Here is a 15,967-nt window from a genome sequence, read left to right as displayed (position 1 = left end):
AGTGTGCTGTATTTGTGTGGTTTGCATGAATGCTGACAGTTTGCTTGACCTGTTCACTGTGGAATACAAGCTAATGTGTGTATTTAAATGTTTGACTGGTTTTGTAAGATTATCCCCACCCAGTGGCCAATTTCAGGTGAACTGTTATTTAAAAGTCTTGAATGTAAAACTTGTGAACATCCATCATGTACAGCAGTGTATATGAGCAGTAATACATATCACGAGTCATTTATGTATTATTAGTTACCTCCAAAACTGTACATACATGTAAACATGACAACAGATTGCTTTTTAGCTGTGGTAGATTAACATGATGTTTGCGTTTTTTTAATATCAGTACCATGTTGAAGATTTGTACATTTTTAGTGTGTATCGTGTGGTGCATGGTTGTGTAGGAATTACGTGCCAAATCCAATTTATACGTTGTGTTTTACATAGGTTAAGTGTAAGTCTCTGTTATAATATACCACAGGTTAAGTGGGTTAGCACAACGATTTTGTCAACCTGCTTATCTAGGGTACTGAATTACTGTTGTCTGTTGGTTGTGATGATTTTCCTGTAGGCTTCAAACACACATACATGGATATTATAACCAGATACATGTTTTGGTAACTTGTTCATTCAGGAACTTCAGGACCTATTCAGCATAATATCAAGGTGTTGTCATTATGTTTGCAAACCCTGGTGTAATTTTTATGAAATCACAACATTTTGTCTTTTAGATGTTTTTTTTTAGCTAAAACCTATGTACACATGTGGTAGCTGCTGTTTTGTCCCTGCTTTATTTTGGAATCTGAGTGGAGTAAGTGTGTCTTAGAAGAATACAGGCCTGTGCTGTTTTTCAAAATATGATCAAAATTTTAATAAGCATTATCATTTGAAAATGTTAAAATATTAATTTTTTTCAGATTGTAACTTCTTTGACAAATATTTGCTGCATGGTTGTGATATAGAGCTACAGTATCATGGCATACTTCTTTTGAAGAACATCTTAATAGGGCTTCTGTGACATAATTGTTTAGAATGCCAATAGTATTATATTGTAAATGGTTAACTTATAACCTCAAGTGTTACAATATATATATATATATATATATATATATATATATATATATATATATATATATATAACTGTTGATACCCAATCTAGTGTGCTCTCTCTCAAGTCCACCGGGCTCATGGGTCACAAGTTCAGCATTATGGGTGATGAAGACAAATGTGGTTTTCACTGTGTAGATTTGCTTTCAGTCATATGAAAGCCAGGTTTCTCTAGCTTCTTTCTTTGGCATTCAGCAGTCTGTTGGCTTATGTGAAAAGAGTATGGTACCTTTTCTTACACTTCTGTTAGTTATTCCAGCTGTAAGGTTAGGCATCGTTACACATCCTTTTTTCATTTGATTCTGTGTGTATCAAACATGCACCATAAATTATTTGTTGAGGTAACACTTATATTTTCAGTTACTTTATTGGCCTGCATTTAGTTTTACCAAATCGATAGTTTCAGGAACTAGATCTGTTAGCTATAAAAAAGAAGTGAAACAATTTTTGTAAAATTTACCGTCATTTAATATATTGGTTTGCAGACCATCTTGTTGTGAAAAGCTTTAAGGGTGTACAGTGTGTTTGTAATGTACATTAACAGGAGAATCTCACATGAAAAAAACCTGTATGATTTATTGTAGATGTTATCAGTGTATTATGCAGTGTTTGTGCATTCTGCTCACTGTCATTTCTCTCAAAGGCTGAAGAATAAACAAATTTGCTTCTTTTAAGTGAAGTGCCAGTGATATACAAATCTGCAGTGGTGTGAAAACTTTTCACATAATGAAATGGTCTGTATAATTGTTGGCACACCAGTAAAGTGTACTACATTTTGAAAGGCTGTTATGTATCATTGGCTGGCATACTCAGGAAAATGTCAAGTCAGAGCCAACGGCTTTTACTCTGTTTATACATGTAGATACAACGAGATTACCAGCAATAAGGTGAGAATCCAGACAGGATTCTTTCTACCATATGGGTGTGCTGCTTATGTCAAAAACTACAGGAGTACCTGATATGCTGTTGACTATGTGATTAGTGTTGTACTCACCTGGCCCAAGAATGATCCTTGTCTAAAGCCAGAAGCAGCTTTTTAGCATCCATGTGGCATATTCTTTGTAAATACTACTCATTATTGGAAGCTTTTCCAGTATGTCGTCTATGTTTGTCTGAATCTACTTCTGTTGCTAGGAGTGTGCAAGGGTTTAGACCTAGAGAGATGTTCATAAAGAAAATAGGTGTGCCAGTCATGTGCAGCTTCCTGTTGAGTGTTCAATTCTGTGTAAAGCAGGCCATTTGCTCGGTGGTGAAGGCTAATAGATCTCTAGTCATTAATCACATCTATATCAATACATATAATCATTTTATGACAGGTTCTTGTACATAAATATATATGATCACACTGTAAAATAAATATTTTCCCAAACACATGACTGGTTTTGATTTTGTTTATACTATTTGCCATGGTCTTGTACTACCTATCATCTGATTCGCATGTTACATGTTAAAAAACGCTGTGACATTTTGGCGGCATCTGTTACAAGGCAAAGCGGATCTAGTGGAGACAGATGGTTGTGGGGGGGAGGGGGGGGGGGGGGGGTCCGACCGTTTACAACACATCAGGAGAGGGTGCAGGGGAAGCCAAGACCCAGAAGCTCATAATCTTAGATAACCGGATATGCGTTCTTAACCGTTTGGAGGAAATTAATTTGCTTTGTGTACAGTAATATTTTTGGCTGTCTAAAAGCTTCCCTTGGGACATATGAGGTGTTACAGACCTCTGTGGAGAAATCGTTCCGGGCAACAGCACATCTACCAACGTATTTTAATGTTGGAACCTGCGATATTTCTCTGCTGCCGATCAGCTGTTTTTGCCTTTGATTTGTTTTCAACACAGTTTATTGACTTTTATATAAAGACGGTATATAGAGTATATACAGGGTAGCCAAGGACTAGCTCAACAATGGCAGGGGACAGTTTATAACTTATCTGACAAAATCTGATCACAATCTACATGTAGTCATGCACCTTACAATACTTCCTGTTTAGTTATGGATATTTTCTGTGGTTCATTGGAGGCATTTAGATAAAAGCTAAAAGCTTAACTTGCAACTTTAAGTTAGAATAGGTAAACTAATTCAGATTTGAAGTTACAGGTAACATGTAACTTTTAACTAAAGGTCTCTTGGTTGTCAAACGTGCTGTTTCAAAGCTTGGAAAAATGGAATTTTCTTAAAATCAAGTTGTGACAATGAACTGTTTCACTGACGGCATCCCGGTGAGTAACTATACAGACTCAGATAGCTCTTCTGTGTTATTACATGTACGTGAACAGTTTTAGTCTGATTGTTCTCCCCAGAACTGTGAATACTAACACACTGCAAAACGGCTTGGCTTGTTCTGGTCAGAGTGACTTGCATTTGAAAATGTTAAGAAGGAACGTGTTTTACAAAAAGATATTTGACAGAAACATGTAGAGCCTTAAGTGAATTAACCAGGGAAAAGTACGTTTTTTTCCTGGAATATTATTTCTAAAGGCGCCGAGGATCTGCAAGCTGGCTTCAAGAAGTTCTGAAAATGTGACCTACCTCTTTAAAAATGACACTCTTTGGCCATAGTACACTGGGACCAGTATAGCATCTGAACTTAATAGCTATAGACAGTTATAATATCATCCTAGAGAGAAGGTATACTGGCTTCCAAAATAAGTAGATCCGATGAATTTTAACGTCTCATGTATATGCTGTGTAAATTGAAGTTTTAACACCACTACTTTGAACACAGTTTGTTTGGTGAAATTTATCCAACTAATTGACTCTTTCCCGTTCATATACAAATTTTGGTTGTTTTAAAATGAATGAATGACTGTGAACCGTTGGTTTGCGTTTCGGTTGCTCTGGCGAATTATCACATGGACAGTTACAATGACCTCGTAAACTGACTTCATGTGTATGAGGTGCTTCAGAGTGGTTTGTTGAATGAGCATATAAGCAGTTATATTACTCTCGTTGGTTTGCCCATGGGTTGTTCCAAAGCGTTTTGGTGAATGATCATATGGGCAGTTATATTACCCTCGTTGGTTTGCCTATGGGTTGCTCCAAAGCGATCTGGTGATTGAGCATATGAACAGTTACATAATCCTCGTTGGTTTGCCTATGGGCTGTTCCAAAGCTCTCTGATGAATGAGCATATGAACAGTTACATAATCCTCGTTGGTTTGCCTATGGGCTGTTCCAAAGCTTTCTGATGAATGAGCATATGAACAGTTACATAATCCTCGTTGGTTTGCCTATGGGCTGTTCCAAAGCTTTCTGATGAATGAGCATATGAACAGTTACATAATCCTCGTTGGTTTGCCTATGGGCTGTTCCAAAGCTCTCTGATGAATGAGCATATGAACAGTTACATAATACTCGTTGGTTTGCCTATGGGCTGTTCCAAAGCTCTCTGATGAATGCCCGTGTGAACAGTTACATAATCCTTGTTGCTTTGCCCATGGGCTGTTCCAAAGCTTTCTGATGAATGAGCATATGAACAGTTACATTATCCTGGTTGGTTTGCCTATGGGCTGTTCCAAACTGTTTTAATGAATATCCATGTGAACAGTAACATTATTCTCATTGGTTTGCCTATGGGTTGTTCCAAAGCGGTCTGGTGAATGATCAAATGAACAGTTACATTTTCCTCGTTGGTTGTTCCAAATTGTTCTAATGAATGTCCGTGTGAACAGCTACGTTATCCTCACTGGTTTGCCTATGGGCTGTTCCAAAGCGTTTTGGTGAATGATCATATGAACCGTTACATTATCCTGGTTGGTTTGCCTATGGGTTGTTCCAAAGCGCTGTGGTGAATGATCGTATGGACAGTTATATTGACCTCGTTGGTTTGCCTATGGGTTGTTCCAAAGCGTTTTGGTGAATGACCATGTGGACAGTTACATTACCCCCGTTGGTTTGCCTATGGGCTGTTCCAAAGCGCTGTGGTGAATGATCGTATGAACAGTTATATTGACCTCGTTGGTTTGCCTATGGGTTGTTCCAAAGCGTTTTGGTGAATGACCATATGGACAGTTATATTACCCTCGTTGATTTGCCTATGGGCTGTTGCAAAGCGCTCTGATGGATGAGCAAATGGAAAGCTATATTACCCGCATTGGTTTGCAAATGGGCTGTTCCAAAGCGCTGTGGTGAATGACCATATGGACAGCTACATTACCCTCGTTGGTTTGCCTATGCGCCGTCCAAAGCGTTTTGGTGAATGATCATATGGACAGATACATTACTTTCATTGGTTTGCCTAAGGGCTGTTCCAAAGCGCTGTGGTGATTGACCATATGGACAGCTACATTACCCTCGTTGGTTTGCCTATGGGTTGTTCCAAAGTGTTTTGGTGAATGAGCATATGAACAGTCACATTATCCTCGTTGGTTTGCCTACGAGGCAAAGCGTTCTGATGAATGTCCGTGTGAACAGTTGCATTATCCTCGTTGGTTTGCCTATTGGTTGTTCCAAAGCGCTGTTGTGAATGGTCATATGAACCGTTACATTATCCTGGTTGGTTTGCCTATGGGCTGTTCCAAAGCGTTCTTGTGAATGATTGTATGAACAGTTACATTATTCTCCATGGTTTGCCTATGGGTTGTTCCAAAGCGGTATGGTGAATGAGCATATGAACAGTTACATTATCCTCGTTGGTTTGCCAATGGGCTGTTCCAAAGCGTTTGGGTGAAGATCATATGAACAGGTACATTGTTCACATTAATTTGGGTATGGGTTGTTCCAAAGCGGTCTGGTGAATGACCATATGGACAATTAAAATGCCGTCAAGTTGGTTGGCTGTTCCAAAGCGCCCTGCAGTGTGAATGGCCATATTTCTTTCTTTATTTGATTTCCGTATACAAGAATGTTCCACACATACGACGCCTGTCAGCATTATGGTGGGAAGAAAATGGATAGAGCCCTGGTGGAGAATGACCACATGGACATGCTGTTTCAGGCCGTTCTGCTCGGTGACTCGCCATTTATGATTATGCAGTTTTAATATGCTGATTGGAATCAACGTGAGTGCGACATATCATATAGCTAAACGCAATAACGGCTTCTGAAAACGGAAAATTAATTTACAATAACATACATGTACGACTCCGCGCTATGACCATTGACAGTTATAACATTAAAGGCTTGATGGATACATTGCCCAATGTGTGGCTTTCAAGACCGCCAGGGCGCTTAATAAAAACCATTAAAATGATTTATAAAGAAAACATAATAACACATGTTTAACTTATACTATTAGTCATCCTATGCAGGTGTGTTGGTTCTAAGAAAAGTCAATTCAGTTTGAGGTCAGTTAGCATCATAGTTTGGAAATGGAGTTTATGATTATCGAGTTTTGGGCTGAGGTAGTTGACGAAAACACATACCAACTAAAGTATTCTGCACTGTGATGGAATTCACCTGAAGTCAAATTTTAAACAGAAATGAATTATGTGCGGTATAAGCAGAGAAACATTTGATTTTAATGAATGCAAAGCATACAACTCCTGTCGTTTCCGTGACCGGAAGTCAACTTCGATAAGCTGTACATGCGCATTCCCCCTCTACTTTCCCGACATACTTGTAATTTCTTCGGTATATGCTCAGTCTGACATGTACCAAATGCTTCTTAAATAGACTAATAAAAAACAGACAGACCGGATTGTGGACTAGGTAAACAAAGAAAACCGACCTGATGTTAACAGTTTTTATCTCTGTGGATGGCGCATTACACCCTTATTCCGCGCACGACATGCAATTAGAATCTAGGCTGTAGGTTTTAGAATCTAGGATAAATAGGAATAGGTAAGTACAGAGGTTTTTATTTAATAAATAGTAGCACTCAATATCTTTTCGTGAAAAAAATGACATGCAATAAAGTGAATTTGCTCACTTAACCAATAACAGCTTTAAATACACGAATGTTATTCGGCTTACATCGAATACTCGCCTTCAGACTAAAACTGTTGTGAATTGGTCGAGTGGTAAAGGTGTTATCTTTGTATCACTTGGGGACATGATGTGCAGGTTCAAACCCACTCTTTGTGCATTTTCTTATATTCCCCCTCTTTCGCTGTTTGGTCGTTAAACGCATCGGTGATCAGGCTCGTGTGGCCTTTTGTGCAGTTTGACGTTCAATGAAGACCACTTGCCTTCCCCCAATGTGGTATGCGTATGTCTGTACGTCATCGGCGGAAATTTTCGTCAGTAACTAGCCAAAGGTCGATAGTTTACCACGGGCAATCGTGTTAAGTTTCCACTACCGCAATAAATACTCACCGCCAGAAATTGAATTCCGTTAGTTATTCTACTCAAGATCGACAAGAAGAGAGCACACCTGATAAGGCTGGTCTTTCTTATTCTCTCAAATCATTCGCCCTGCCATGTACACGGGAAAACTCCAGCAACATGAGAAAGACCAGAAAAATACAGAAATACACGTAATTCTCAAATTCTGTAATTCAATCTATAGGTGTGACTCCAGTTTCACTCATATGACTGCCGTGGTGTGTACTGATCATCAACAATTTTTCTTGTCCAGCAAAAAATAAATGTCCATCTTTACTTCAGCATCATAAGCACCGTTAATCGTGCACCAAATCACATCTGCACTGGCGCACCGTTAGGTCTACCTATCAACGCCAATAAAGCGGCTTACCGTAAACTTATTTCGTAAATAAGTGCAGCTGTTTACCTCAAAGTCCTACAATAAGTAAGAGACAGTATTCGGTTAATTATGTCACTCACACTGATTGATACGTCATGTGTAAACACATAAATCATTCCGATTTACTCTGTTATCGACGAATGTGTTGCATGGTACAAGCATATCTAACTATGATAACTCATTGTTGCCGTATGAACACAAAAATAAAATTATTTTGTTTTATTCAAAAATAAACGTGTTGTCATTATTTACAAATTTTTGTGCAATTTAACCACGAAAGCACAATTGATAAGAATTATAGCCATGCCCTACCTATTGCTCCCAAGTCTGCTTTGTGCTTGAGTGTTCCATCAGTTTTTATGTTTTTTGCTATTACAGTAGATATACTAGAACATTCAAATATACTGGCAAGGGTGTTTAAGATATAAGCCCTACTTAAATTACATACTTTTAGAATTAGCCTGTCTTACTGTCGTTGTTGACGTCATCTAGCCTGAAGTTTTCCCTGGATAAGAAGCTCGGTCTTAAATAGACTGATAAATAGAAAGGTGTTTCTTCAGGTTCACCCCTGGATTCCCTAGATTCAACAACAGCTCCCGCTGCGATTTCTTCGGGTTGCTCTGCTGGTGTCTGCTCTGGATGTTTCCAGATTTCCTCTGCATTATTAGAGCTGTCTTCTTGTGAATTTCCATCAGCAGTTCCCTCAGTCTGATCAGCAGGAGTTTCCGCCCTTCTCTCTGGAGAAGAGTCTTCCTTGTGCGAAGCTGGAGTTTCCTCTGTCTTTTCAGGTTGGGTTTCCTCTGTTTGTTCAGCTTGAGCTTTTTCTGCCTGTTCAGCTGGAGTTTTCTGTGTCTGTTCATTTGGACTTCTTTCTGTCTGCTCAGCTGGAGGTTCTTCTATATGCTCAGTTGGAGTTTCCTCTGACATCTCAGTTGAGGTCTCCTCTGTGTGCTCAGCAAGTTCCTTGGTTGAACTTTTCTCATTCCAGTCAGAGAGGCTTTCTTCTGTCTGCTCGATTATGGTTTCTTTGGTCTGCTCATCTGGAGCAGGTTCTGGTTCAGCATGTGCTTCCTCTGTTTGAGCAACATGTTCCAAATCAGTGGAAATTTCCTCTGGTTGAACAATGGCTTCTGATTCTTCAGGAGCTCCCACTGGTTGACTGGGTGGTTCTGATTCAGTTAAGACCTTCTCTGGCTCGCGTTCAACAGAAGTTTCCTCTCCTTTAGTCGATTTTGATTCAACTGGAGTTTCCACTGGTTGAGTAACTGGATCCAATTCCGACGTGGCAGTTTCACCTTCTTGAGTGGCTAGTTCTGATTGTACTGGTGTTTCCTGCTCTTTAACAACTGGTTTTGATTCAGCTGGCTTTTTCTCCAGCTCAGCAACTGGTTCCGACAAAACGGGACTTTCCTCTCTTGGTAAGCCCTTTTTTGATTTACCAGGAGTTTTGTCTCTTTCAGAACTTTGTTTTTTAGCTACAGGGGTTTTCTGTTCTTTCGCTGCTTCTTGTTCAGCGGATGGTGTTGTTTCCGTATGGATTTCTTCCCCCTGAACAGGTAATTTAGTTTCATCTGTGTGTTGAAGAGAAGCTTTCTCTGTCTGCTTAGCTGCTGTTTCTACTATCTGCTCAGAGGGAGCTTCCTCTGACATCTCAGTTGGGGTTTCCTCTGTGTGCTCAGCAAGTTCCTTGGTTGAACTTTTCTCATTCCAGTCAGAGAGGCTTTCTTCTGTCTGCTCGATTATGATTTCTTTGGTCTGCTCATCTGGAGCAGGTTCTGGTTCAGCATGTGCTTCCTCTGTTTGAGCAACATGTTCCAAATCAGTGGAAATTTCCTCTGGTTGAACAATGGCTTCTGATTCTTCAGGAGCTCCCACTGGTTGACTGGGTGGTTCTGATTCAGTTGAGACCTTCTCTGGCTCGCGTTCAACAGAAGTTTCCTCTCCTTTAGTTGATTTTGATTCAACTGGAGTTTCCACTGGTTGAGTAACTGGATCCAATTCCGACGTGGCAGTTTCACCTTCTTGAGCGGCTAGTTCTGATTGTGCTGATGTTTCCTGCTCTTTTACAACTAGTTTTGATTCAGCTGGCTTTTTCTCCAGCTCGGCAACTGGTTCCGACACAACGGGACTTTCCTCTCTTGGTAAGCCCTTTTTTGATTTACTGGTAGTTTTGTCTCTTTCAGAACTTTGTTTTTTATCTACAGGGGTTTTCTGTTCTTTCGCTGCTTCTTGTTCAGCGAATGGTGTTGTTTCCGTATGGATTTCTTCCCCCTGAACAGGTAATTTAGTCTCCCCTGGTGTTTGTTCAAGTTCAGGGAATGCCTCTGCTTCTTCAGGTGTTTCCTCTGCATCCGATTCTAATTGAACAAGCGTGTCTTCATGATGAGTATCTACTGCGGATTCAGCAACTGAATCTGGTTCAATTATAGTCTCTTCTGCTTGAAACGTTAGTTCTGATTCCGCAGGGGTGTGCTCGGCTTGAGTCGCCGGTTCTGATTCAGCAGGGGTGTCCTTTGCGTGAGTCCTTGGCCCTGATTCAGCAGGGGTGTCCTCTGCTTGAGTCGCCGGTTCTGATTCAGCAGGGGTGTCCTCGACTTGAGTCGGTCCTGATTCCGCAGGGGTGTCCTCTGCTTGAGTCGCCGGTTCTGATTCAGCAGGGGTGTCTTTTGCTTGAGTCGTTGATTCTGATTCCACAGGGGTGTCCCCCGGTTGAGTGGTCGGTTCTGATTCAGCACGTGTCACCTCTGTTTGAGTCGTTGGTTCTGATTCAGCAGGTGTCACCTCTGTTTGAGTCGTTGGTTCTGATTCAGCAGGGACGTTCTCTCCTTGAGCCGTTGGTTCTGATTCCGCAGGGATGTCCCCCGGTTGAGTGGTTGGTTCTGATTCAGCAGGTGTCACCTCTGTTTGAGTCGTTGGTTCTGATTCAGCAGGGACGTCCTCTCCTTGAGTCGTTGGTTCTGATTCCGCAGGTATGTCCCTCGGTTGAGTGGTTGGTTCTGATTCAGCAGGTGTCACCTCTGTTTGAGTCGGTTCTGATTCAGCAGGGACGTCCTCTCCTTGAGTGGTTGGTTCTGATTCCGCAGGGGTGTCCCTCGGTTGAGTGGTTGGTTCTGATTCCGCAGGTGTCACCTCTGTATGAGTCGTTGGTTCTGATTCAGCAGGGACGTCCCCCGGTTGAGTGGTCGGTTCTGATTCAGCAGGTGTCACCTCTGTTTGAGTCGTTGGTTCTGATTCAGCAGGGACGTCCTCTCCTTGAGTCGTTGGTTCTGATTCCGCAGGGGTGTCCCCCGGTTGAGTGGTTGGTTCTGATCCAGCAGGTGTTACTTCTACTTGAATTATTGTTTCTGGTTTGGCAGGGGTATCCTCTGCTTGAATTGTTGGTTCTGGTTTACCAGAGGTTTCGCCTACTTGTGGCGATGGCTTTGATTCAGTCGGCACCTTCGATGTTTGATTTGCTTCAGTATCCCTCAGGTCAATTTTTTCCTCACAAACTTGAACTTGGACTTTGAAAAGACAAAACAAAGCATAAATGCACCATTTGATTAAATTACTTACACTGATGAATGAATCATTATGACTTAACATCACGACTTACATTTACGTGATATGTCTGAAATATCGGTTCTCCCCCCGTACCTATCTTGTACAAAATGTCTTGCCCCCATGTACGTAGTACGTTGATGCTATAAAATGTAGAGAGCGACCAAAAGACAGTGACGCAACCAGTAGTATTATATCAAGACCTGTTTACACGGGCGAATACGCCTTCTATATGCATGCGCCAACAAGCTAAAAGGACATTTCAATTTCTAAAACAGAAGGTTTAACAGGTAGTTTGGACTGGTTTGTGGTAAATTTATGGGGGACTTTATATGTAAGCCTCTTTGTGAGGTGATACTGGACTGAAGGCATACGATCTTACAAATGCACTGACAAAACTACTGCTCTCTGCTTAAGATTTTCAAGGGCCTCCTGATCAAGTGTATCGCTGTTTCTCAATTCATTCCAAAGCTTTCGACAATGGTCATAGCACTTCTCCTTCTTCATATATATAATGTCTTTCTCAACAGCGTCTGGCACCGTTTCCAGTTCATATCAGGCATGACTGAAAAGTTTAGCCCGACTATACAGGCCGTACGGACCACGTGCTGCTGACAAATATAAGCGACACCTATCTTGTTCAGGACGTCGCCATAGAACCCATGGCGAATATTACTAATTAGTAATCTAGAGTGTATCGTATTCATACATTTTCATTTTTTTGTTTTTTTGTTTCTTGCGTACAGCGATAGATGACCCCCCTCCCCCTGAGCGCTCCTTGTAGGTGATGCACGCCCCTTCCTCCCATGAACGATCGGACTTTATGGACGACCCCTTGGCCTTCTGATACAGTGCGACAAAGACAATTTTGACCATGGAAAATTCGAGGATGTTTGTGAAAAATACTTCAACAAAACAAAGCTTCTGCATATCGTACCCTAACTTAGGTAGACATTGACGTTGTATGGCGATTGTAAACAATAGATTTCATTCCAAAAGAAGAGGACGAGTTGGTATAAAAAAGGGGAAAACTCAGAACAGCAAATATACAACAAGCCTGTTCGTGGTCTGTTTACCTTCTGACAATTCCGTCTTCTTGCCTTGATCTGTTTTTGTACAAATCTGCTGAAAGTACGACACCACTGGCAACTGGCTGAGTTCCGCTGAAACGCCAAAGTAAACGCATAACGTCTTATTGCAGGAAATATTAGGAATACTGGTACGTGGAAAATATTTCTCAACACCTATCACATAGTGATGGGTAAAACTAGGAGATGTGCCAAATCTTACCATTTCTTTCAACAAGTTTTTCTTCAAAATACTGTGCGGCAAACTCAATGATGCTTTCAGGCTGGAAGCGGACCACCCCTCTGCTCATGCGCTCCATGTATCTGATGAAGCCATTTGGGATATTTTTCCTCCAATGTCTCCAGCTTCGTCCATTCGTGGCATTCACTGGTCTTCCTCTGCGATCCATTACGTGGACCGCTAGTGCTGCTCTCTGCGGTTATGTCATCTGCATTTGATTTTACCTGACACATAGACCTCCCTAGAAACAAACGAACCAATAAATAAATAAAAACCTAATCAATCAACCCGCTTGCAAATATCAGAATCTCCTGTACAACTATGCCTATCGAGCTCAGACACTTTCCTTATACATGAATATAAACAATTACTTCCCAAGACTTTTGCTAATAATATACCGGACTTATTTACCGATATATTACTAGGTTCTGTGTCCTTTGTTAAAAAACATCCCCACTATTATACTCCCCTTGATTTCTGTTTGTATTTACAGCAGTGCTATAAAAGTAAACTAAAGCCATGAACAGAACACAAACACAAACACACAAAAAATATTTCGTTAAATTCGTTCTCTGAGTGATGGCGGGTAGCGTTTTGGTCGGTCTAACGGATTATTCCCCTCCCAATAATGAATGAGTCTTTTCCTGATAACGAATGAATCGGTAATCAGCAATCGATTCATTTCGCTACCTGTCATCACTTGGAGAATGGATTAAACGGACTTCTGGGACTTTTTTGAGTGTTTAGCATAATTTATTTGGAAAATGGACCGTTTACGTGGCATTAGCATATTTAGTGGTGGGTATGAATACTTGTAACGCTATTGCCTCTTTTGAAGTCGCGATGCGAGATAAATCGCGACTTTTTCTTTTTGCTAAACAGAAAAAAATGAAAACGAGATCTATGGCGCAATCTCGCGGGTTGGCATGGTCTTCTATATATACCTTCTGCATGTAATCATCAGTAGTAAATAAATAAATAATGCTGGCCGTTGTATAAGTGAAATATTCTTGAGTACGATGAAAAACACCAAGCAAATAAATACAAGGACGATCTGCAACAAAGGTCAAATGACCGCAGAGCGCATCGTTTTCTACTGATACGTTGCAGTGCTTGTGTACTTCACATGTTTTATAAGTACTCTTACACCGATATGAAAGGAGTTTTACAAACTCCACATTGGTGTAATTATTTCTGACGTATCTGTCACCAATTAAAACGTCTATACGGCTATGTTTTAGGCTGCAAAACATTAGCTTTTAAGTGATGCCATCGTTAGATGGTGTGAAGATGACCACCTCAGAAATGCCCTCACATGACTTTATTTCAGCTCTGCGAAAGAGAACGCAACATTTGTAACATTTGTTGCCACATCTAACTTTATTTCCAAAATGTTTTTGAAATAAGAAATTTAAAATCACGTAGGCCGAGAAAAAAGTTGAATGTCAAACTTACAGGTATGTTAGGCCAGTTGAGGAAAGTAAGCCTACGTGTATTTTTTATTTTTATTTTCGAAGCGGTAAAGATGCTCAGAGGCATATAAATATATAAGAAAAACATTCTGAATGGGTCCTTAGCTCACACTCTAAAACAGTACCGTAGACTGAGGCGACTTTGCCCACTGGGGTGACATTGCCAATCTTCTGTGAAAAAGTTACAAATATGTGTCCCTGGTGTCAAGTGAGACATGTAAGAAATTTGGCTTTTTACTTCATTTTGTGTTATTTGGAGTCCTCATAGAGGTTAACCTTTCTTTTATGGCAGACAAGGGTCTGCTTTACTGTTATTTGATGAGATGCAGAATGAAGTTTTTAGAACATGGCATCATTGCAGAAGAGCTCTAGAACGAGTAAGACGAGTTTGTAGTTAGTAGGAGCCCTGAGGAGAAATTTAAACTAATGGTGGGCAAAGTCAGCCCAGGGATCAAGAACCGAGTTGGGATGACTTTACCCACTTGCACATAAATATTCGTGCTGAACATATAATATGTTTACATAACATCGATCATTGAAGTTAATTAAGATTGAGTGTTTGACTGAATGTTTGATTCATGCCTAATTGGTACAAAGGAAAAATTCATTTCAATATAAATTCTTTACAAATTCGTAATGGCACGAGTTCACAAGAAAGCTTGGTTCCAGACATTGCAGAAGCTACATAGACGAGTGTCTTGCAAGAGCTATTGCTGAGGTAGAGCATGGAAGTTTTTCGATTCGTGCTGCCGCTGAGAAATATTCTGTACCTAGGAGAACACTAAGCAATAAAATACCAAAGTTCATCTCAAACCTGCTGGAGGTCAAACAAAGCTTTCTGCTGAAGACGAAGAAACCACTGTCAAGCATATACAAGTAGGCCTACGTGCCGACTGGGGAATGCCTTTGGGCTCAGGCTGAGCCCACTGATAGTTTCATGGTCCACAAAGTTAGGTTAAATGTTGTCAGCATTAGCTATCCAAATTTCTTCAAGAGAAGGTGTACGTGGGAAGGTCTGTCAGCAGCCTGCGGATGGTCGTGATTTTCCCCCTGGCTCTGCCCGGTTTCCACCCTCCATAATGCTGACCGCCGTCGTATAAGTGAAATATTCTTGAGTACGGCGTAAAACACCAATCAAATAAATAAATAAATAAATCAAGAGAAGGTGTGGATAATCTCATTTCGATAAAAGATTGTGTTGAAGAGTTTATTGTAAAACTATTTTTTCATTTGTGTATTTCTCCGTTTTTAAAAAGTTAATAAATGGACAAAGCCAACCTAGTTTCTTCTTGTGGTCAGAGTTAGCAATAAAAGTATACGACGGGCACAATCTCCCCATTACAGGGTGGCTTTGCCCACACAACATTTAAGAAAAAAAACAACCTAAGATAAGGGTTATGAACTACATGTTATATTTGGCCTTAAAGTAGACTTGACCATTAGGATTATTAACTGATTATTTGGAGTTAGACAGGTGGAATGTTATGAGCTTTGAATTTAAAAAAAATGGGCAAAGTCACCAAGTAGTGCCCCAAGTAGCTTTATTTATTTACCGACAGGTCTTCCAGCAACCAGCAGATGGTCGTGAGTTTCCCCCCGGGCTCTGCCCAGTTTCCACCCACCATAATGCTGGCCGCCGACGCATAAGTTAAATATTCTTCAGTGCGGCGTAAAACACCAATCAAATAAATAAATAAATAAATAAAATATTTACCGACACTTGGTGTCCAGGAAACCGACTGTTTTAGGTCAGACAGATGCACTTATTTTCCCATGTCTTTGACATGCAAATCATACATGAATATTTATTACACGCTCCACAACTAACCTTTTCCGGGCGCTCCATGATGTTTGGTTTGCGTTACCAGGAGAACGCCGAGCGTTCAAACGACCTGACAGTCAGG

The 15,967-nt window shown here is 40.6% G+C and overlaps 1 protein-coding gene across 2 annotated transcripts; it reads right to left on the bottom strand.

Moving 5' to 3' along the window:
- Positions 1-7,947: 7,947 nt before the first annotated feature.
- On the bottom strand, positions 7,948-15,936 carry LOC135461999 (cell surface glycoprotein 1-like). 2 transcript variants are annotated; one of them, XM_064739319.1, is made up of 4 exons: positions 15,892-15,936; positions 12,574-12,832; positions 12,360-12,446; positions 7,948-11,246 (listed from the first exon to the last, which is right to left on the bottom strand). In XM_064739319.1, the coding sequence occupies exons 2-4, from the start codon at positions 12,758-12,760 to the stop codon at positions 8,200-8,202; spliced, it is 3,321 nt and encodes a 1,106-aa protein (XP_064595389.1). In that variant the 5' UTR covers positions 12,761-12,832; positions 15,892-15,936; the 3' UTR covers positions 7,948-8,199. The 2 variants fall into 2 exon arrangements, with proteins under 2 accessions (XP_064595389.1, XP_064595391.1); XM_064739321.1 differs by having other exon boundaries at positions 15,778-15,915.
- Between the last annotated feature and the right edge of the window lie 31 nt (positions 15,937-15,967).

This window comes from Liolophura sinensis, chromosome 1 (assembly GCF_032854445.1).
Source record: "Liolophura sinensis isolate JHLJ2023 chromosome 1, CUHK_Ljap_v2, whole genome shotgun sequence".
Classification (NCBI taxonomy): domain Eukaryota; kingdom Metazoa; phylum Mollusca; class Polyplacophora; order Chitonida; family Chitonidae; genus Liolophura; species Liolophura sinensis.
Note: the sequence above shows the minus strand (reverse complement) of the source record. Positions and strands in the feature narration are given on the sequence as shown.